The 24,753-nt window shown below is 43.0% G+C and overlaps 1 protein-coding gene across 1 annotated transcript in view; it reads left to right on the forward strand.

Annotated features, from left to right (window-relative positions):
• The window catches only part of GABBR2 (gamma-aminobutyric acid type B receptor subunit 2), a 447,064-nt gene that overhangs the window by 43,668 nt on the left and 378,643 nt on the right, over window positions 1–24,753 (forward strand). The window contains exon 2 of the mRNA XM_084850624.1: window positions 6,014–6,151. Coding sequence (XP_084706750.1) covers window positions 6,014–6,151 — 138 coding nt within the window. The remainder of the gene's footprint in view (window positions 1–6,013; window positions 6,152–24,753) is intronic.

The raw sequence follows: 24,753 nt of genomic DNA on the forward strand, positions 1-24,753 counted from the left end.
GCATAACTTATGGTTGTTTATGGGTTCTTTAGAAAATCTTGAGATCCTCCAGTTTCGCTTTTGGTTTTTAAGAGCACTTTCCTGGCTTTTTTAGAGTGAGGAGAATGGAGTATTTTTCTGAAAGTGAAAGAAAATTTATTTTCCTACTTGTGTAATTGTGATATTCTGCTATAGCACAGCGCAACCTGGAGGTTATGTAGCAGAAAAACAGGAAAGGAAAAGCTCTTCATCAGTCAGTCAGACACTCTTTATTACGGCCCAATGACCAAAGTAAAAAGCTCTTCTTGTAGAGCTCAGGTCTCAATTCTGTGGTGAAACCAAGTAGATGCAATGATTAATAGCCTTTTATAGAAAAGCTAATGTGCAGGGAGGGCTGGTGGTCAGGTTGTTGCTCATGAGTCTTTCTCTGTTTCCAAGCTGGTCACTACTACTGTGTGCAAAGGCTTCTGGGATATTCTTTTACATTTCATGCTCCACCAATTCAGCCACCCACCCCTAGCTATTTTGCATTTGGTGAGGTATCCGGGAAAGATTGCAAATCCTGCAACATAAGGGCAATGGTAGATGTATCCTGTAAGTAACTAGGGTTGTGAGGCCCAGAGTCTCTGGGCAGGAGCAGAGGGAGTGAAATCTTTGGGTGAGAGTTCTCCACTGGCTGCATTTGTTCCCTGTCTTTTTTTTCCCCACTGTTCTCTGGCTGGCTGATGGTGAGCCAGGGAGGGAGCAAGCGTGCCTGCTGTTGGCCCTGCTTTTTGTTCTGCCCCCTTGGAGCCGTGGGCCACCTGCCCATCCTACCTGCTTGGCCAGCTGCTCCCTCACTTGCTGGAGTAGCTTTCTCCTGCCTGCCCAGTTGCTGATCAAATCAACTGAGCTCATCTCACAACATGCTGGACAGTGGCAGCTCCAGCTGCTTCCCTGCCTGAGCAATGATGATGGTGTTCAGAGCCAGCTACTGAGAGAGGCAGGAGAGTTTTAGGGGTAGTGGCTGCAGCCCAGCCAGGGAGAAACCGCTCAGCAGCGGGGTGGGGGGGGAGAGGAGAAAGTGAGGTAAAAGTGAGCTAGGAAGCGGGCTGAATTTCTCAGATTGGTGGGCTAGATCACTTTTGGGAGTTGAACAGGGAAGAGGGATGGAGTGCATGGTACAGCCCTTTTTGCATGGGCAGTGCAGCACCGCCTCTAATGATGATGATGTTTATAATCAAACTCCCTCCCTGTGGAGCTGTTGGCAGAATAAAGTGGTAAACTGAGAGGAGGTGCCAGAATTATTATTTTTTGCCTGACTTCTAAGCTGTGCTTTACATAGCTATTCAAGTAAGCCCGAGTGAGTCAGTGGGACTTACTCCCGGGTAAGTGTGTATAAGATTGCAGCTTAAATGCCATTGTTTGCTAGTTCCTTTAAAATGCAGAATAATATGAGGCAATAGTCTTTGATAGATACCCTTCCCCTTTGCAAGCTTGTAAAACTAGATGTCATAATAAGAAAGGGGTCTTCATCATATACCTTTGCATGTGATATTTAGTTAGGCCCCGCATTGATAGAAGTTGGGAAATAGGAATGTTGTCCGGAACTCAAAGACATTTTATTCAGTCCTTCGATATATAAGCTGGTCTGTTGCTGAAGGGGTTTTTAATTGGTTGGCTGAAGTTTATTTTTTTATTGCTGTGTTTTTTATTTAATATCTTTGCTTTTATATTCTGTTTTAATTAATATTTTGTTTTTAATCTGTATTTTATTATCAGCTGCACTGAGTGCCATTTTTTGGCAAAAAGGTGCTGTGTTGGCCATAAGAAAAATTCTAAAATCCATATTAGTGTAATACTTTTATTGGACCAACTCAAAGATCACAAAAATTGTGCAAGCTTTTGAGATCTCTTTATCAGCAAGATGTTAAATAAAGCAGATGGGAGAAAAACAACAGCTTCTAGACTACTACATCTAGTTAGCCTTTTCCTTCCCCCATTCCTTCTCCTTCACAGCTACTTTTTGTAACATCTTCCCTGATGAGGAGATCTGGAGATCTCAAGAGCTTGCACATTTTTTTTTTTGGCAGTCTTGGAGTTGACCTAATAAACATATTGCACTATATGGAGACCCCTTCATGGATCACTGCCTTGTTGTGGCGAAGGGACTTGCGTAACTCAGTGAAGCCATAAGCTATGCCATGCAGGGCCACCCAAGACGGACAGGTCATGACAGAGAGTTCTGACAAAATGTGGTCCACTGGAGAATGAAATGGCAACCCACTCCAGTATTCTTGCCAAGAAAACCCCATGGAACGTATCACAAGGCTAAAAGATATGACGCCGGAAGATGAGCCCCTCAGGTTGGAAGGTGTCCAATATACTACTGGGGAAGAGCAGAGGGAATTTCCAAGTAGCGCCAGAAAGAGTGAAGCGGCTGGGCCAAAGCTGAAAGGACACTCAGCTGTGGATGTGTCTGGTGGTGAAAATAAAGTCTGATGCTGTAAAGAACAATATTGTTTAGGAACCTGGAATGTAAGATCAATGAATCAAGGTAAGATGGAGGTGGTCAAACATGAGATTGACTACGCTAAAGCCTTTGACTGTGTGGATCACAACAAACTCTGGCAAATTGTGAAAGAGATGGGAGTACCAGACCACCTTACCTGTCTCCTGAGAAAGCTGTATGAGGGTCAAGAAGCAACAGTAAGAATCGGACATGGAACAACCGATTGGTTCAAAATGGGGAAAGGAGTACGACAAGGCTGTATATTGTCGTCCTGCTTATTTAATTTATATGCAGAGTACATCATGAGAAACGCCGGGTTGGATGAATCACAGGTTGGAATTAAGGTTGCCGAGAGAATTATCAACAACCTCAGATATGCAGACGATACCACCCTAATGGCAGAAAGCGAAGAGGATCTAAAGAGCTTCATGTTGAGGGTGAAAGTGGGGAGTGCAAAAGCTAGTTTGAAACTCAACATTAAAAAAACCACAATCATGGCATCTGGCCCCATCACTTCCTGGCATATAGAAGGGGAAGAAATGGAAGCAGTGACAGATTTTACTTTCTTGGGCTCCAAGATCACCGCAGACGATGACTGTAGCCATGAAATTACAAGACGCTTGCTCCTTGGGAGGAAAGCTATGGCAAACCTAGACAGCATAGTAAGAAGCAGAGACATCACCTTGCCAACAAAGGTCCGTCTAATCAAAGCTATGGTTTTCCCAGTAACAACGTATGGCTGTGAGAGCTGGACTGTAAGGAAGGCTGAGCGCCGAAGAATCGATGCTTTTGAACTGTGGTGCTGGAGAAGACCCTTACAAGTCCCCTGGACTGCAAGGAAGTCAAATCAGTCCATCCTAAGGGAAATCAACCCTGACTGCTCATTGGAAGGACAGATACTGAAGCTGAAGCTCAACTATTTTGGCCACCTAATGCGAAGAGAAAAGTCACTGGAAAAGACCCTGATGCTGGGAAAGATTGAAGGCAAAAGGAGACGGGGACGGCAGATGATGAGATGGCTAGATAGCATCACCAATGCAATGAATATGAACCTGAGCACACTCCGGGAGAGAGTGGTGGACAGGAAGGCCTGGTGTGCTATGGTCCATGGGGTCACGAAGAGTCGGACACGACTTAACGACTGAACAACAACAACAACTATATGGGGTTCAGTATTTACATAGCGTTCAAAATGCTTCACATCTATTACTCTTCTTGCAATCCTTGCAACAGCCCTTTGAAGTGGGCTAGTGTTCCTTAACCACATATTGTACAGGAGCAGCAGATTTGCTTAGGGCTACCTGCTGTGTTTGTGGCCCAGGCAGAATTTGCCCCCTCCCCTCCCCAAATAATCCCTAATAACCACATGTGATAATTAGAAACAATCTCAAGGTCAGGATAAAAGTTACTGGAATATTTAAAAAGGTAAAGGTAAAGGTGTCCCCAACCAGTCGTGTCCGACTCTAGGGTGTGGTGCAATCTCCATTTCTAAGCCGAAGAGCCAGCGTTGTCCGAAGACAATTCCGTGGTCATGACTGAACACCCATGTGCACGGAACGCTGTTACCTTTCCCACCGAAGCGGTACCTATTTATCTACTTGCAATTTCTTGCTTTCGAACTGCTAGGTTGGCAGAAGCTGGGACTGAAGACGGGAGCTCACTCCGTCACGCAGCACTCGGGTCTCGAACTGCTGTCCTGCTGACCTTCCAGTTTGCAATTCAGTGTCTTAACCACTAAGCCACCGTGGCCCCTATACTGGAATATTTACCACCATCCAAAAATTATTGAACTTAAACAACAAGAGTATGTATACATCAAACATATGAAGATGGCAAATTGTCTTGAAACTCTCCATTCAAGAACTCAGATTTGAAAGCAAATTGTTTTACAGTGTATTTTTGACACACTGTCATGCAAATTCTAATGTAGCCACAGAAAATGCCATGTCCAGTGGCAGTGGGGGAAGTCAGCTTGGCTAGGGAGAGGAAAGCAGCAGCAGCACCATAACCTTCTCCTCTACACCCATGTCCTCCATGATCTTTTTGTGCATGTGGCTACTTTTGACTGTGCACAAATGGAGCAGTGCTAGACCAGAAATGGGTAGAACTACCAAAGCACATAGAATCTAGATTTCTAGTGCTTGTTGTCAGTGCTGTGCATGCCATCCCAGTAAGCAATGCTTATGTGGAGAGGGTGTTTTCACACACGCGCAACAAATGCGGTCATGCTGGATTTCCTTACCGTTACAGTTGGATGCATTGTCGTAGTGTGGGTAGTTATATTACAGTCTGAATCGAGGTATCTTGCAAAAAGAATAGTGGGATTTCTTTGAACAGAGAATGATCAACACAAGAAGCGTCAGTGGGCTGTGGATAATTTTGAGAGGGATCCCCACTAGTCAAGGCTTATCAACAACAGCAGAATCCTAAACATATCTACTCAGAAGTAAGTCCCATTGAGTTCTATGAGGTTTAGGCTCTCCTCTTCCTACAATGGCTTCTGGTGACTGGCCTGAGGGCACTTAAACCCTTCTTGCTGGAAGCGAATAGATTAGATTAAATGTTCCCTACCCAGGCTTTGTAAACAGGTGAAAAAGAATGATCTCACTTTAGCTAGACCTGATAACACCCCCTTTTAGCTAGGATTTCTATCTTAATTTCCAACCAGATAACTATTTTCTCATTGGTTAGATTTTGTGTTTTTTTAATTTGAATTACATGCTCTGAGCAACTGTGGTTGATGCATAATGTAATATGCTTAATGATATCAGGGCCCGCCCCCTGTGACATCACCAGGGCTGCCCCCCATGACATTACCAAGGGCCGTCCTTAGGTCTCAGGTTTGGACCCTGAAATCTCAGGGCCTGGCATGTTCTGGACCTGGCAACCCTTTAAGTAACATTAGAAGCAGCTGTTGTTTTCTTTTTCTTAATCTGTAGCCATCCTTTCTGTTTATCTCTCCTATTCCAGCATGGTCAATGTTTAGGGGAGTTAACTGTATTCATTTATTTAATGGGTTTCAATACCACTGAGTAAAATCCTCTCAGAGGATCTAACAAAATTAAAAACAAATAATCAGTGAATACATAAAAACTCACCCAGCTCTCTCAGTGGTTCACAACAGTGAACAGTGAAACCTAGCTTTAATAAAATGGTTATTAAAATAAATGAAGACTAATTAAGGGAATATTTGATCAAAATTACAAATATTTTCATGGATTCTGGCTACACAGTTAGAGTTTTCAAATAGAACTTGCCTTTTTATGGGCCTTTCCTTTGCCTGTTTAATATGCTATGCATGACTTTAAGAGATTTCGATGTTAAGACACAGAAGGGCAGGCTGTAGCCATCTGCATCGTACAATTAAAAATGACCATAAGAATACTTATAATTTGTTGCTTATTGAGTATTTTGCTGCATCTTCACAGTGTTACACAGTGTTAGCTGTGGACGTGTGTGTGTGTGTGTGTGTGTGAGAGAGAGAGAGAGCGCAAAATTAAAATGCATTTAGTAATAAAATGTTGTGTTTGTTTATTTCCCCAGTGTGACAATGCAAAGGGACTTAAAGCCTTCTATGATGCAATAAAATATGGACCTACGCACTTAATGGTTTTTGGTGGAGTATGTACAACTGTAACGTCCATCATTGCTGAATCCCTAATAGGATGGAATTTGGTCCAGGTAAGGAACAATGGCCTGTATATGTGTATATCTCTCAGATTGATTAATGGCTTAAAATGTTAGGACACTCTTTGGAATATCAGTTGTTTCCATTATTAATAGTTCCATTACAGGGGTGGGCAGACCTTAGGGTTGCATGATCTTTTTTTTTTTTTTTTAATAGAACCTCAAAGTCTACCAACAGAAAATGGTGCCTCAAATGGTGGATCCAGATTGAAAATGTGGCTTTAGATACAACTAGTTACTCCATGAGCCATATACAGAGATGGCCTGCATACACAAGTACAGATCTACATCTGAGCTGCTATTCTAATACCATCCCCACAAAATGGCCAACAGAGATGGATAAAGAATTGCTCAAAGGCAACTAATTAATACTGATATCTTATAGGCGGGGGACAGTGAAGCTGAGAGAGAAGCCCAAAGCCACCCATTGAAAACATGGCAAAGTTTTGTTTTGTTTTGTGTATTTGCAGTGTTTAAGGGCCAGCAAGTTGTGCCAGCATTCTGGATCATAAAGTTCCATTTTAAAACACCAGGGGCTAGCTGGAACGTGTTGGGAGTTGTAGGACTTTTTTTTCTTTCTAAACCTGCATAAGATTTCACCCTAAGGCTCAGATATATACATCTTTGCCAGGGAACAAAGAGTGCATAGGATTGCATATGAGCAAATTCCCAACTCTTCTACTTCAGTGAAGGCCAAAATATGTTAATTTATGTAATGATTAGCAACCCTGTCTGGGTTTTAAATTTAAATTTAAATAGTTTAATAAAATAGTTTAATAAAATATTTACATTTAAATAGTTGGTTTTTTTTAACTTTTCCGTCATCAGCTGTGAACCCAATGAAAGTCATACACTGCAAAGCAATTAGCTTTAGAAAAATAGCTCCCATTGGCTAATTGCTATGTGGATTGAACCTCCTCTCCCTGTATGTTGTGGTCTCAATGAAAATCACCCTCTACATACATGGTTGCTAACCATATAATAAGAGTAATGGCAAGTTTTACCCTAAGAAACAGCATGTCCCTATGCATGTTTACTCAGAGGCCTACTGAGCAAGTCCTATCTATTCCCACTGATTTCAGTGGGTCCTATTCCCAAGTAACTGTGCATATAATTGCAGAATTTAAACAAAAACAAAAGCAGCACATACTGTCATGGAATACATTCCAATACTATTTTGCTGAACATAACTAGGATTAAAATTTGAATACTCTTGTCTACTAAAACTTCCGTAATGTGCTGTCTGTCTATCTTTGCGTCTCACTGAGCTGTTAACTCACAAGGCAAGCATAGCAAAATATGTGCAAACCACATAATGGTTTGTCTGCCCGGCTAGGTGATATTCAACTTGCTCTGGAGGGTGTTGCACTCCCCCTAAAGGATCACGTTCGTAGTTCGTAGGGGGTGCTTTTGGATCCAGAACTGTCACTTGAGGCACAGGTGAACTCAGTGGCACGGAGCACTTTTTATCAGCTTAGGCTGGTATACCAACTACGCCCTTATCTGGACAGAGATAGCCTAGCTACAGTGATCCATGCTCTGATAACTTCTTGTCTGGATTACTGCAACGCATTATACGTCAGGCTGCCTTGAAAACGGTCTGGAAACTTCAGCTGGTCCAAAATAGGGCAGCAAGATTGTTAACAGGGACTGGCCAATGAACTCATATTACACCAGTACTTTTCCAGCTTCACTGGCTGCCAGTCCATTTCCAGGCCCGATTCAAAGTGCTGGTGTTAACATTCAAAGCCCTTAACGGCTTGGGGCCAGGTTACCTGAAGGATCACCTCCTCCCATATGTGCCTTCTCGGACCTTAAGATCATCCTCAGCAGCCCTTCTCTGTGAGCCCCTGCCAAAGGAAGTGGGGCGGGTGGCTACTAGGAGGAGGGCTTTTTCTGCTGTAGCTCCCTGGCTGTGGAATGAGCTCTTTAGTGAGGTTCGCCTGGCACCTACATTGTATTCTTTCTGGCGCCAGGTGAAGAGCTTTTTTATTTTCCCAGGAATTTTAGCATTTTAGCTTTCTAGACTTTTAGCTTTACTGTTTTAAATCTGTATTTTAAACTCCTGCACTGCTGCTAGGTTTTATTCTGGTTGTATTGTTATACTGTGGTTTTAATGTTTTATATATTTTATATTGTTTTATGGTGTGCTCCTTGGTTTTAATTTTTGTGAACCGCCCAGAGAGCTTCGGCTATTGGGCGGTATAGAAATGAAATAAATAAATAAACAAACAAACAAAATAATCGTTCGAATCAGTTGTAATATAATTATGGTATGTTTCGAACAACATTGCCTAATCTGTAACTTAAGCCCTGAGCAACTATTTCATTGTTCCTATGGCCCAAGTAGGCAAACAGTGTTTAGAGAGGGTTGAAAGAGGGCTGACTTCAGGTAGTCATAGCAGCTGCCAGCACTTCTAGCTGCTTAAGTCACCTGAACACTTCTTGCCACGTGCTGCTTTGTTTTCAAACTTCTGTATGAACCAAGAAGTACAGCACAATCCTATATAAGCCCCGCTGTATTCAGTGGGACTCATTCCCAGGAAAGCCTTAGGCTTTCATAGAATCATAGAATAGTAGGGCTGGAAGGGGCCTACAAGACCATCGAGTCCAAGCCCTGCTCATTGCAGGAAGCCTGATTCCCAGGCGGTCTCCCATCCAAGGACTAACCAGGGCTGACCCTGCTTAGCTTCCTAAGTCAGACGAGATTGGGCACATCCAGCCCTTTGCGCGATCTTCCTAAATTCACTTACTAGGGAGTAAGTCCCATTGGACACAAAGGAATGTACTTCCATGTAAACATGCATAAGGTGGTGCTGTAAGTCTGTGATCCTCATTATGGTCTTGTGGAAGTAGTGTGCATCAAAGATAAGAACATAAGAACATAATGGAGATGGAGGACTGCCTGCTGTAAATTTTATCTGTGTACTCCAATATGTAGGAAGATATACTCTGCATAGTACCCTAAAGCCATTGATTAAAGTTTCACCTGGCAGTTCTCTGTTCCAGTTCAGGATTTAGTCATAGAATCATAGAATAGTAGGGATGGAAGGGGCCTACAAGGCCATCGAGTCCAACCCCCTGCTCAATGCAGGAATCCAAGTCAGAGCATCCCTGACAAATGGCTGTCCAGCCTCGTCTTGAACTCCTGCAGTGTGGGGGAGCCCGCTACCTCCCCAGGTCATTGGTTCCATTGTCGTATTGCTCTAACAGTCAGGAAGTTTTTCCTGATGTTCAGCCGGAATCTGGCTTCCTGTCACTTGAGCCCATTATTCCGTGTCCTGCACTCTGGGATGATCAAGAAGAGATCCTGGCCTTCCTCTCTGTGACAACCTTTCAAGTACTGAAGAGCGCTATCATATCTCCCCTCAGTCTTCTCTTCTCAAGGCTAAACATGCCCAGTTCTTTCAGTCTCTCCTCATAGGGCTTTGTTTCCAGTCCCCTGATCATCTTTGTTGCCCGCCTCTGAACCCTCCCCAGTTTGTCTGCAACCTTCTTAAAATGCGGTGCCCAGAACTGAACACAGTACTCCAGATGAAGCCTAACCAGTGCTGAGTAGAGGAGAACTAGTGCTTCCCGGGATTTGGAAGCTATGCTTCTGTTAATGCAGCCCAAAATAGCATTTGCCTTGTTTGCAGCCACATCACATTGGTGGCTCATATTCAGCTTGTGATCGACAACAATTCCAAGATCCTTCTTGCTTGTAGTGTTGTTGAGCCATGTATCCCCCATCTTGTAACTGTGCCTTTGGTTTCTTTTTCCTGGGTGCAGAACTTGGCATTCCTATTAAATTTCCTTCTGTTGTTTTCAGCCCAGCACTCCAGTCTATCAAGGTCACTTTGAATTTTGTTTCTGTCTTCCAAGGTATTAGCTGTCCCACCCAATTTTGTGTCATCTGCAAATTTGATCAGCATTCCCTGCACCTCCTCTTCCAAGTCATTAATAAAAATGTTGAAGAGCACTGGGCCCAGGACTGAGCCCTGCGGTACCCCACTCGTTACCTCTCCCCAGTTTGAGAAGATCCCATTGATAAGCACTCTTTGAGTCTGATCCTGTAGCCAACTGTGGATCCACCTGATCGTTGTTTAATCTAGCTCACTTTGAGCTAGTTTGCTCATCAGGATATCATGGGGCACTTTGTCGAAAGCTTTGCTGAAGTTGAGGTATATTATGTCCACAGTCCACAAGGGAGGTTACCTGATCAAAAAATGAGATCAGATTCGTCTGGCAGGATGTGTTCTTGACAAATCCATGCTGGCTTCGAGTAATCACTGCATTGTTTTCAAGATGCTTACAGATGGATTGCTTTATCATCTGCTCCAGAATTTTCCCCGGGACTGATGTCAGACTGACTGGTCTGTAGCTCCCAGGTTCCTCCTTTTTACCCTTTTTGAAGATAGAGACAACATTAGCCCTCCTCTGGTCATCTGGCACTTCACCCGTCCTCCATGATTTCTCAAAGAGAATAGATAGTGGTTCTGAGAGTTCTTCTGCCAGTTCCTTTATTACTCTAGGATGCAGTTCATCTGGCCCTGGAGATTTGAACTCATTCAAAGTAATTAGGTGTTCCCTGACCATGTGCCTATCGATCTCAAGCTGCAATCCTGCCCCTTCAGCCTGTACTTCGCCTTTGCCAGGGGGGTCATAGACCCTCTTTTGGGAGAAGACTGAGCCAAAGTAGGAATTGAGCACCTCTGCCTTTTCTTTGTCATCTGTTATTATTTTGCCATCTTTATTTAATAGTTGAACCACCATTTCTTTCCCCTGTCTTTTACTATGCACGTGTCTGAAGGGATGCTAAAAGCACTTGTTGCTTTTAGCATCCCTCGCTGACCTCAGCTCATTCTCAGCTTTATCCTTCCTGACACCACCCCTGCAATTCTGAGCTACCTGCCTGTACTCTTCCTTTGTTGCTTGGCCTTCCTTCCACTTCCTGTACGTGTCCTTTTTTGTTTTCAGGTCATCTCTAAGCTTTTTGTGAAGCCACGTTGGCTTCTTCTGTTGTCTTCCACCCTTTTTTCTTGTTGGAATGGTTTGTAATTGTGCCTTGAGAATTTCTTTTTTTAAAAGCTCTCACCCATCTTGGACTCCTTTTCTCATTAGAGTCACTTGCCATGGGACCTTACTTATCATTGTTCTGAGTTTATTAAAAACTGTCAGGCTACATTATGAATGACTGTAAATGACATCTGAGGTAGGATTGCTTACGCGTAGGGATGTACGAAAGTGACTTACCTTTTCGCGGATTCTGTTCATGGTGGGGGGGGAGGTGTTCCGTCCCTCCCCCCGGAATCCTCAACGGGGGGGGAGGCGATCCGGTCCTCCCCCCCAGAATCCTCGATGGCCGGTTGTGCTCCTCGGCGGCTCTGCGGAGCAGCCGGCCAGGCCCAGGCCAGGGCTGTCCGCAGCCGGATTTCCGGCCGCGGAGGGCTCTGGGTAACAAAAAAACCCCAACAACAAACACGTACGCAAATGGCGGCAGCTACGGCCGCCGCCATTTGCGTTCCTTATTTTTCGCCGTCTTAGGCTACGTCAGTATTTACATAGACTAAGACAAAGAAAAGAAAGGGGAACACAAATGGCGTAGTGGGCGCTATTTGCGTTCCCCTTTCTTTTCTTTGTCTTAGTCTACCTAAATATTGACGTAGACTAAGACGGCGAAAAATAAGGAACGCAAATGGCGGCAGCTGTAGCCGCCGCCATTTGCGTATGCGTTTTTTTTTTTTAAAACCCAGACGTGATAGGCTACGTAAGTCTTTACGTAGCCTATCACGTCTATGGGGGGGGGGACACAGACCGCAAATGGCGGCGGCGGCAGCTGTTCGGAAGACCAGCCGCTGCCACCTCCGAAGCCGCTGCTGGAGCTGCCGCCATCCGGAACATCTGCCCCAGGTAAGTCTCGTCCCGGGGGGGATCCGCAGGGGGTGGGGTGTGTGGCAGGCCGTTCTGCGATGGATTTCGGGGGCCAAATGCACTGGCATTCGGCCTCACCGAGATCCGTCGCGGAATTCTCTGACATCCCTACTTACGCGTTAAAGATTGATTTGGCATCAATGAATATAGCTTAAACTTGTCAGGTGAAGTGATGGTGATATTGCCATAGCAATGCACCTTTAATTGTGTACTAACACAGTTATAGGTGATGAGCAGATGAAAGACAAATCCTGCGTACCTACCAGGCTGCAATTTCATTATTCACCCCCATCATTGGGGATTGGACTCGATGGCCTTGTAGGCCGCTTCCAACCGTACTATTCTATGATTCTATTCTTTTAAATTAAAAAACTGATAATTCAACATACTGGCTAATTTCAACATACAATGCAATAGATGACATGCAGATACAACATCTTTCTTCGCACAAGGCTTTATTAGAAAAAATATTGATTAGCAGGAGAAGAGCTATAAGGAGGAAACAGAATGTAACAAAGGGTATTCTTGGAACATATTGATCACATGCTACTGAAATATTGGAGAGAGAGCAGGAAAATAATTGGCTAAGCTACCTTGCGCATTACAAAGCTGAATTACAACTTTACATTGTGTTCTTCACCTAGCCTTTCTATTTGTTGATTAGGAAGAGCTATAGCAAGGTTGTAGCCATGCAAAAAGGTGTGTGTGCTGAAGGGGCTTGGCCTTTGAGGAATATTCCAGACTCTCCCTTGAATGTTAGCTTTCTTTTAAAGAAAGAAGTAAGGCTCTCTATTGTCTTACTTAAGGACATGCAAGACAAACTATGCAAATGGCATTATATTTAATTGCTCACTAGAAATAAGCTTGCTCTTGACTTCAAGTGTTGTGGTCAGTGAGCACAAAGTTACTGGGATAAAGTTACACTATGCAAGTGTGGTGTAGCAGTTAGAGTGTTGGACTAGGACTGGACAGACCTGGGTTCTAGTCCCCATTCTGCCATGATGCTCACTGGGTAACTTTGGGCCAGTCATTGACTCTCAGCCTAACGTACCTCACAAGGTTGTTGTGAGAATAAAATGGAGAAGAAGAGGATGATGTATGCTGCCTTGGGCTCTTTGAAGGAAAGGTGAGGTATCAATGTAACAAATAAATAAAAGTTCTTTGGTGCTTGGAAATTATTTTTAAGTTTGGCAAAGTAGTATTCTATTTTCAAATGATTTAATAAGCTAAATAACTTTAATCATATTAAACTATTTGGATGTACCCTTTGTTTGATGGTCCCCAAGTATTTCTTTATTCCCCCCTCCCCAATATAGCTAAGTAGGGAAGAAATTTGTTTTTCATTTTGAGTAAACAATAATGGGGTAATGTTTGGCGAAATGCTGGGACATTGCAGAGGGGAAAAACATTCTTGTAATCCCTTTGACCACGGAAGCCCTACCCCTTGAGCAAAAGCTCAATTCAATAGGATCAGAAAGTGAAATCTCCACATAAGCACTGAATTATTTTAAAAAATGAAGTGTGTAAACCAAATGTGTTCTTGATGCATGGATTAATTTTCTAAAACTCCATGGAATCAGAAATAATTGGCCATCATCACTGTTGCAGCCATCCTCCTTACAGTAATCTTGTGATGCCTGGCTTTCAAATGATCAGGGGATGTATTGATTATATTTTCCCCCGTTTCTCAGGTCATAGGATGTATTGCCCTTTATAATTAGGTCCATTACAAACATTGAAGGGGAAAGAATGTTGAGATTAAACCCCTTTGAAAGGCAATTTGCAAAAAAAATGTATAGGATTCTAGAGAAGAAAGAATGAAGCATATTCTGTTTGATATGAGAGTCTCAGAAAAAGAGATTCTTGTTTCAATTGTGAGCCTGTAGGGGCAGCTGGTGCAGTTCTTTTTGCGGGGGGGGGGGGGCGGAGTTCGGACTCTCTGGCCTCAGATCCAGGAATCTGAAAAATCCTATGCTCCCCCTGCCCAGATGGTGTCTAGGGGCCATAAGATTTCTCTCCCCATAGCTGTTCTTGTAAATGCTTGCTTTCATTAGTATTTTATTGAATTGTTACAGAGTTGTGGTATGGTTGTATAAATGTTTTTTTAAGGCCTCTTCTTTCAGGTTGTTGGATATCTGACACAAGAATGAAATGGTTATAGTTGACCTCAGATTGTTCTGTAACTTCATCATAGGAATGCATAATTATTCTTTTGATATTTAAGCTGCATAGAAAGCTAATCATGGATGTAGCGTCCTAGTGGGGGTGAGGGAAACAAACGAAGCTGACAGTGGGAGCTGGTTTAGCCTATAAAAACAAATGCAAAGTGCATCTTTAATTTGAAAGATGTCTGTGGGCCAGCTCATGCATAACTTTGGAGGAGGTGTCTTTGTTGTTGTTATTTTGCAGATGTGGAGTCATCTATGTGTCTACATTCACAGGAGAAATGCCATCTATGAGTTGGTTGTTATGGCTTGCTGGCTGTGATTTTCATTGACTCAAACGCTCCAAAATGAATGCTGAAGTGGTGAAAGTTATAAGTGAGATTTGTGGGTTATTGGCTTATGCTCTACCTCTCGTTCAAATCTTCACCAAGGTTGACCGTAGAATCCCTGTCCAAATGTCTGGAGACAGTGAGTGGCTGGATGGGGAGGAATAAGCTGAAGCTGAACCCTGACAAGACCGAGGTACTTTTGGTGGGAGACAAGAGGAGGTTGGGGGATGTTGACCTGGTGTTGAATGGGGTACAGCTACCCTTGAAAGACCAGGTCTGCAGCTTGGGGGTCATCTTAGACTCCAAGCTGTCCATGGAGGCTCAGGTGTCAGCTGTGAGCCGGACAGCACTGTACCAACTCCATCTGATACGGCGGCTGCGACCCTACCTTCCCAACCATCTGCTCCCATCGGTAGTACATGCCCTGGTCTCCTCTCGTTTAGACTACTGTAATGCGCTCTACTTGGGGTTACCCTTGAAGACGGTTTGGAAGCTGCAGCTGGTACAGAACACAACGGCTCGCCTGATTAAAGGCAGCCACCGGCGAGATCACATCACTCCAGTGCTGAAGGAGTTGCACTGGTTACCAGTTGTTTTCCGGGCCAAATTCAAGGTGTTGGTTTTGACCTTTAAAGCCCTATATGGCTCCGGCCCAGCCTATCTTAAGGAGCGCCTCCAGCAACACCAGACAGGCCGCTCAACAAGATCAGCCTCGGATGGGCTTCTCTCTGTCCCATCAGCCAGGACAGCTAGGCTGGTGAGGATGAGGGAGAGGGCCTTCTCTGTGGTGGCCCCCACTCTGTGGAACTCCCTCCCTAGGGAACTCCGCCATGCCCCCTCTTTAATGAGCTTCCGCCATGCATTAAAAACATGGTTGTTCAGGCAGGCATTTGGGGTGGGCTAGGGTAACTTTAGAAATGTGGTGTTTTTAATGTTGAATTTTATTGTGTAAACTGTTTTTATTGTTGTACATCGCCCAGAGTGGCTGGGTGACCGGCCAGATGGGCGATTGATTGGTTGAATGAATGAATGAATGAATGAATGAATGAATGAATAAAATGCTGTATAGTGACTGGTTAGAATCCAAAGATGGCTTCATGCCCATGGGATTGGGCAGCGATATTTTTGACTTTTTCTTTCGACAGCAAGGCTGCTATGCCATATATGACAAACCACCTTTGAAATTGCTCTTGGTTTCAAAAGTGGTTTGAAAACTACACATTTAAGCTTTTAACAAAATGTGCTTAAGTTGGTTACTTCCATTTTGAAGGAGGAGGAGGTATGGGCTCCTGATCAGGACTCCATGCCACTTTCCATAAAATAATCCCCCCCCCCCCCCCGCCACTCGTCTGTTGTTTGTTCCAGAAGTTCTATTTAGTGTTTGAGGGAAAGGATCAGCGCAAGGACCGGGGGGCTTCTGTTGGAAATTGGATCCAGATGCTTTTTCTTCAGAATGAAAATGGCAAGCTTAATTGTGCTTTGTTGAAAGTTTGAATAATGTCACAAATAGTTTGGCTCTGAGAAACATAAGCTCAATGTCCCCTTGGGCTTGCATATCTAGTTGTGCAGTTCTTGGCCAATCCTGCCATGAATGCAGGTGCAGGAGAAGCTATGAATGCCAACTGCCCCTAGAGTAAGATTGTTCATGGGATTTTCCCCATTGACTTTCAGGCATGAGGGAGACAGTGATTGTATCTCCATATCACACCGAGGAACAGAGGTGTGGTGGGAAGCCTGTATATGTGACTGTGACTCATTTTGGCAATATCTATTCAACTTGACAGCCTGCAAGAGACCCCCATAACCAACAGTGTTGTTGTCACGTGTAGCTGAAATATTATGTTTAGAGAATTAGCACCGCTTGAGATACAACAGAAGCTTAATGAATTTTTTTTTTTTGGTAACAAATTGACTTTGAAATTGCCCTCAGTTTGAAAAGTGGGTTGATGGAAGACTGCTCTCTGAGAAACACAAGCTCAAGGCTCCCTTGGGCATGAAGAATTAGTTGTGCACTTCTTTGAATCCTGGATAAAGCTTCCATGAATGTCTGAAATGGCTGCTGGTTCCCTAATTTGTGATGTGTGTTTTTTATGTTTATCATTATTTTTATGGAAATTTATATATTTAGTCAGGAATGTGAGAGGCATTCCCCATATTCCTGGAAGTCTAATAAAATGGAGGCAGAAGGGGGATAAAAGTAGACCCTGATCCCTCTAAGTTGAGCTTTGAGGGATCAGGGATAATTTATTGCTGCTGCTCCCACTGTCGCTGCTACCACCACCTGCCTATAAAACACTGCTGGAAGCCCTAGGAAGGAAAGAAATGTGGGTGGGTTTTTTTGATGCTTTGCACCTTTTCCTCCTTTTCAAGAACAGACTTCTGGCCATGGTGCTTTGAGGGAGGGAGGCCTCTGAGCTGCTTGGTACCATTGGCAAGGTCTGTGCCCCTATTAAATAAGTTGCCTTACGGCTGCATCCTAACAGTATTATGCAGATCCAGTGGGAGTTTCACATTTCTCCAAGCTGGAATAGCCTCCGATCTGACTGATGCACAGATATCTGGAAGGGCAGCTGGGAAGCTTTAGCAAAGTGAATGCTTTCTGTCTCATCATGGCCTCTGGTGTAAATGGAGATGCTGCACAGAGGTTGCTGAAGTTTGACAAGGTAACAATGATAGTTCTGTGTCTGCCATCATGCTAACCCTGCACATCTTTAAACATTTAGCTGTCAGTTAAAACAATTGTTACTCAGTGACAAAATGTGCCTGCCTGCCTGTGCTGTAGTAATTCATTAGACATTGGAAATAACGTTATTTCCAATGTCTAATGAATTACTACAGTGCAGGCAGGCACATTTTGTCATATTTTGACACATGGTTGAATGTGTCATAAGGACTAAGTTATTCTGTTAAAAATAAATGTCTGTTCTTTGTGCATGATATCTGTATCACTGCTTGAGCTAATAGTGGTACTTTGGTCTTATTTGGAGAAATAATTGGCTGCATCTTCAGCTATTTACTGGAGGAGACACAAAAGAGCAGCTGGGTAAGGACTATGTAAAGTGCTTGTGAAGTCTGTGCCCGCCTTTTAAATCAGGAATGGCAGCTTTTTCAGTTGCCATTAGGTGGATGAAGGTAAGGGCATGCATAGGAGGTCTTCTTATCCTTTTGAGGGTAAATGTTGATGTTTGAGTGTGTGCTTCAGGTGTTTATGGCAGGCACATTTTATCCAGTCGTGAGCAGCAGCAGACTACAGTGAAACAGGCAGGGCTGGCCTTTGGTGGTGACGTTCTAGTCAGCCAGGTCTTGTAGATAAGTAAATGTCTTTGACATGGCACCAAGTAACCTAAGTGCCATGATAATGACATAGTCAGGTCCAGCTTCTGACAAATTGAAGAGGGGGTAAGGCACAGATGGAGCAGTAGGTAGTCTATTACTAAAGTCTCCTTGATGGTCAGACTAATGAGCAAATCTGACCTGGAAGCTGTAACAGAGTCAGGCAGTACCACATCACCTACTCTAGCCTACTGCTAAGAGGCTTCCTTGGTTATCTGCCCGGTTCCCTATATTTTCCTCCAGTGACCAGAGCCCGGCAATTGCATGACAGTGGAATTCCCACCTGACTTTCTCTAACTTCAGCACTCTTGTAGGCTGGAGTCCTGAAACATGATGTTTGTTATGGTAACTTTTTCTCATTCTGCTCTTTCTTGGAGCAGGAACCATGGCCAAGAATAAAAGTGCTAGTCCTACTTGGCAAAGCATTCGCAGATGAAATATAAAATGGAGACATGTGACAAAGACTACAGGAAAAAAGTATAATGTAGGCTGTTGTTGTTGTTGTTGTTCAGTCATGTCTGACTCTTCGTGACCCCATGGACCATAGCACGCCAGGCCTTCCTGTCCTGAGCTCTCTCCCGGAGTCTGCTCAAGTCCATATTCATTGCATCGGTGATGCTATCCAGCCATCTCATCCTCTGCCGTCTCCTTCTCCTTTTGCCTTCAATCTTTCCCAGCATCAGGGTCTTTTCCAGTGACTTTTCTCTTCACATTAGGTGGCCAAAATAGTTGAGCTTCAGCTTCAGTATCTGTCCTTCCAATGAGCAGTCAGGGTTGATTTTCTTTAGGATTGACTGATTTGACCTCCTTGCAGTCCAGGGGACTCGTAAGAGTCTTCTCCAGCACCACAGTTCGAAAGCATTGATTCTTCGGCGCTCAGCCTTCCTTATAGTCCAGCTCTCACAGCCATATGTTGTTACTGGGAAAACCATAGCTTTGATTAGACGGACCTTTGTCGGCAAGGTGATGTCTCTGCTTCTTACTATGCTGTCTAGGTTTGCCATAGCTTTCCTCCCAAGGAGCGTCTTTTAATTTCATGGCTACAGTCACTGTCTGCGGTGATCTTGGAGCCCAAGAAAGTAAAATCTGTCACTGCTTCCATTTCCTCCCCTTCCATATGCCAGGAAGTGATGGGGCCAGATGCCATGATTGTGGTTTTTTTAATGTTGAGTTTCAAACCAGCTTTTGCACTCTCCTCTTTCACCCTCAACAAGAGGCTCGTTAGAACCTCTTCACTTTCTGCCATTAGGGTGGTATCCTCTGCGTATCTGAGGTTGGTGATAATTCTCCCAGCAGTCTTAATTCCGACCTGTGATTCATCCAACCCGGCGTTTCTCATGATGTACTCTGCATATAAATTAAATAAGCAGGACGACAATATACGTCCTGCTTATTTAATTTAAATAAGACAAGGAGCCTTGTCGTACTCCTTTCCCAATTTTGAACAAATTGGTTGTTCCATGTCCAGTTCTTACTGTTGCTTCTTGACCCTCGTTATTGTAAAAATGTGATCCTAATTTCACTTCCTTGCCACGGAATAATGGAATGTCAGAATTGTGGCCCCAGGCCTTAAAACCCAGAAGTAATACAACTCTAATAATAATTTAGGAATGCTGTAATTTGTGTCATTTTAATAAAATTATCTGCAAATATCAAACTGCTCAGGGTAATAAAAATGAAGTATTTTGTTGTGTCTAGACTTTTTAAAACTTTTCTTAAAATCATAATTTATATAATGGACATCTTGTTCACTTATGTTTTATTTCAACATCACTTCAGACAAGGATGATGAAAGCATTAGTTCTTCACACTCTTTTATCAACATATTTAGATTTAAGTGAGAGGCTATCATTTATTTCACATTAGCCGACAAACTCCAAAGAGAAATTCTGGAGAACAGAAACCATAAACATGCCTGAACTAAAATTTTGAACAATCTACTTATGTATTAGTGCCCTGTGCGATTGCTGCACTAATCAGTATAACTTAATCTTGATTAACATTCCTTTTTTAAATAACAGTATTAACATCAAAGAACAACTGAGTATTGCTGGTAAATCGTTGTGTGTTCCTATACACACCCACACACACACACACCAGCAATGGAGCAACAGTTTAAAGGAGTTAAAATTAAACCGAAGGAGCATAAATGGGATTATATGTGGATGATGTAGAGCAATCCTAAAGTCTTGGGGAGGGCAGCTGAGGAGCTGGTGGATGCTGCAGAGTCTGCAGCAGTGCAGAGTTTCCTTTCGATGGGCAAAGAGAGATTTGGCTCCTTGCCTGAGGTTCTGTACCGCTGTGCCAGAAGATAATATGGCTTCTGCAGTTGGCAGGAGTCAGAGGACAAGAGCAGCATCCAATGTTGGTGATTGCCACAGTGGGAAATCGGGGTGGGGGGAGAGCGGTGGGGGATACTAGTGGCAGTAGTAACATCTGTGGCTTCAAAATTGGTATATGAGTGAGGAGGAGGTGGCAGTGGCTGGGGAATTCAGCAGAAGGGGTGCGGGAGTTGTGGGCCAGGTGTGGGTTGCCCAGATGTGCTCTCACCAGAACATTCTGACCAGTTACATTTTACCAACTCATTAGCTGCCAAACAATTGGCCTATAGTGGAGCCTATGAAGTAAACAGAATGTTTGTTAACAGGTCTATCACAACTGGACCTTTTTATCTATCCAGTGTATAAACACCTGAAGCAACTGTAAACTTACTAAGGCATAAAACTGCTAACCCGGTAATGTTAACATCTTGGCAGACAGTTGGCAGGCTGCCAACGATAGGCCTCATTTACAAAGTAACTGCTAGGCTTCATTTAGAGGCAAGTTTTTAAATTCTCTCAGTTAACCCTTATAACAAGGGTTACATAATACACTTATTTATAAATGTTACATGATATTTAAAACATCTTTTCCCTCAGGATTTTTATATTCTCCATATGAGTATGTGATGCTTGCGTTTGTAAAGGTATGTGTGTTGCATTTACACTTAGAACAGCTAGGACAGTAATGTGTGAAGGGGCCCTTACTCATGTTCAGAGGTATTCTTTCCTCATCCTGGAAGAAGCATATAGATACTGTATTTATTATATTATTTATTTTATTTGTGGCATTTGTATACCTCTGAATATCATAAAATCTCTCAGTGGTTCACAATATTAAAATACAATATTGAAAACACAGCATTAAAACACAGCATTAAAAACACTTCCAACTAACGTAAAAAATTCAAGGATCAGTAGAATGGAGCAGCATAATTAATTTATTTTCAGCCCAGGGAAAGCCATGTATTCCCATATATGACTTTTGGATTAGAACATGGATAGCCAACTTCTGCATTCTTGGGGACCAATCTATTTTCCTGTGGTCTTGGGGCTGGAAGTGTAATGAACCATAACAACTGACCTGCTCACATATGTTCCAGCTTCCTAAAAAAATTAGCACCATCTAGAAATAAGGGCATCACAGATTTGGAGCTTGTTGAACAATTGCTTATTCTGTCTTTAGGAGATTGTATGCAACGTGTGGATCTCTCCCATATAATTCAAAAACTTTTTTCTTTCCCCCACTTTTCCTTATAAGTGAAACTGTGATTAAAGATGTAGCCTCCAGAGGCTAGATAAAATTGTGTTGGGGCTGGATCTCACCTGTGGACTGTCACCTGGACATCCCTGCACTAGACTGTATTATTAACTTCATATACAACAGCGTGCACTGTGGTAGTGAGGGGCTTAGAGTTGTATGAGCAATGGAGTACAGGTTGTCTGGATCTGGTTCACACTGAGGACTTGGGACAAGTCAGGTTCAGTTGCATACTGACTAAGCAGGAGCCAGGTTTTCCAGAGAGGCAGGAACAGGAATAGTACAGCAGTGCATGGAGCTCCAAGTGACACTGGGTCTGGAGGCCAGACATGCTGCCTATATGCTGCTCCAACAAGCAGCAGATCATAATTGAACCTTAAGTATGGTTTTGGGTTCCTTTATGCTGGTTAGCCCCACGTTCTTATTAAGTGAGGCCTTCTCCCTTAAAGGGGTCTGGTCTGTTTCAGCTGTCTTGGGCTGCAACAACATGGAAGTGGCTGTGGTGTGGTGATATCTTCATGGCTAGAGTCCTCAGAATCTGAAGACAGCAGTGTGACTTTCTCCAAACACAGGAGACCTGGACCTTGGGGCCTCCCTGGAGAACTAGATCCTAAGGAGGTGGAAAGCTAATGACACACTTCTGTAATTGAGACCTTTCCCTGGGTCAGGTCCTGGAGCATGACACACTTTTTAAAATTATGCTCCAAGTAGGAGACAGTAAAATCTATGTAAATACAGCAAATATTTATACATTTATAAATATATCAAATCCATTAAAGACATTTCATAAATTGAATATTTTTATCCACATTACTTAGCTAATTCCAATTAAATTTCCCTAAACTTATTAAAAAACATACAGTTCCTTTCATAAATAAGAATAATTTAGCTAACAAGCTTTCACTAACTAATCCATATTACTAAAATGTCAGCAGCAGAAGAATGTATTGGTATTAAAATATGTTACAGTTTAATCCAGTTAAATTCATCAATCTATTAAAGCATTACAATAAAGCAGTGGATAGTACAGGTGAGATAATTTTAATCTATATAAGAGCAGCAGAAAATCTGCTCATATCTTCAGTCCCCTCCCCTCAACCACATACATAGTCCATGCCAAGAGAGTTTACCAGTAGTCACCAACAATGGCCAACAGCCCATCTCTCACCTGGGCCACCTTTATGGACTCCTTTTCTTACTAGGTGGCCCCAAAACATATACTACCAATTGTTTTTGTTATATGTACCAAATGGAGTGGTGCCCTCCCAGCATTTTCAACAGCAGCATTTGTAATTAATTGTGCTTATTAAAAAAAAAACCATGAGCATTTTGTCTACGATAATTTTCTGTACTATTTCTAAATTTTTAATAATGACGTTGTATGGTAGCAAATCAAATGATTTGTAGAAATCAAAGACGTAATAAATAATAACAATAACAACAACATTTTATCCATTCAATTACTTTGTCAAAGCTATTTTCTTACAAAACCATATTGATCACCTTAATGATGATAAAAAATCTTTTTTTTGTTTATTGATTTTCTTCTGATTGAAGTTATTCCTTTCCCCCTTAATGTTGACATAATGATAACTACTTTGAATGTCTCCTTTTTGTCAGCAGCCAATACATTATTTGGGATTTACAGTGAGAGTCAGACCTTTTGAAATCATTAATCAAGATAAGATTCAAGAATGACACCATTAGGAATGAAGAAAGAGACACGAAATCTGGTGCAGGCAGAGAAAATTTATGTTGTGGCCTTTCCCCCCATTTCAAATAATTACAGATTGTATGGTGATAGAGAGAGTCAGTGGGCATCTCTACACCAGCCTAAAATCCTGCATTTAAAACAGGGCTTTCTGCTTCCATTTTAAATGCAGGATCACAACAATTCCCTTTTTCAGGTGCTTCCTTTTCCCCACCCCCTTCCCCATCCTTCTCCCCATATCTGAGTCTTCCACTATCTTTCATTGATCTTGAGCCTCTTCTTATCGCTTTTATTCTTTTCATGGAGGAAACTGAAGTGGAACACAGTGGGGTAATTTGATAGCTCATTATCTGCGATCTATTTATACGTAAAGAGCCCGCAAACTTCCGTGAAGGAGCAATCTCAATCGCAGGATAAAAAGCTCAGTGTGAAGGAGCCCAGTGAATAGTGAAGATAATTTATTTTATTTTATTATTTATTTTATTTATTTCATTTCTATACCGCCCAATAGCCGAAGCTCTCTGGGCGGTTCACAAAAATTAAAACCAAACAACACACAATAAAACAATTTAAAATATATAGAACATTAAAACCACAATATAACAATACAACCACAATAAAACCTAGCAGCAGTGCAGGAGTTTAAAATACAGATTTAAAACCGCAAAGATAAAAATTTAGAAAGCTAAAATGCTATAATGCCTGGGAAAATAAAAAGGTCTTCACCTGGCACCGAAAGGAATACAATGTAGGCGCCAGGCGAACCTCACTAGGGAGCTCATTCCAGAGCCGGGGTGCCACAACAGAAAAAGCCCTCCTCCTAGTAGCCACCCACCTCACTTCCTTTGGCAGGGGCTCACGGAGAAGGGCCGCTGACGATGACCTTAAGGTCCGAGAAGGCACATATGGGAGGAGGCGATCCTTCAGGTAACCTGGCCCCAAGCTGTTAAGGGCTTTGAATGTTAACACCAGCACTTTGAATCGAGCCCGGAAATGGACTGGCAGCCAGTGCAGCTGGAAAAGTACTGGCATAATATGAGCTCGCAGGCCAGTCCCTGTTAACAATCTTGCTGCCCTATTTTGGACCAGCTGAAGTTTCCGGACCGTTATCAAAGGCAGCCCCACATATAACGCATTGCAGTAATCCAGACGAGAAGTTATCAGAGCATGGATAACTGTAGCTAGGCTATCTCTGTCCAGATAAGGGCGTAGTTGGTATACCAGCCTAAGCTGATAAAAAGTGCTCCGTGCCACTGAGTTCACCTGTGCCTCAAGTGACAGTTCTGGATCCAAGAGCACCCCCAAACTACGAACCTGATCCTTTAGGGGGAGTGCAACCCCCTCCAGAACAGGTTGAATATCACCTAGCCGGGCAGATGAACCACCCACTAATAGTACCTCCATCTTGTCTGGATTGAGTTTCAGTTTATTGGCCCTCATCCAGTCCATTACCGTGCCCAGGCACTGATTCAGAACAGCCACTGCCTCACCTGGTTTTGATGAGAAAGAGAGGTAGAGCTGGGTGTCATCTGCATATTGATGGCACCTCAGCCCACACCTCCGGAT

This window comes from Heloderma suspectum, chromosome 4 (genome assembly GCF_057233095.1).
Source record: "Heloderma suspectum isolate Gila_16-S chromosome 4, 16-S_ref, whole genome shotgun sequence".
NCBI lineage: Eukaryota > Metazoa > Chordata > Lepidosauria > Squamata > Helodermatidae > Heloderma > Heloderma suspectum.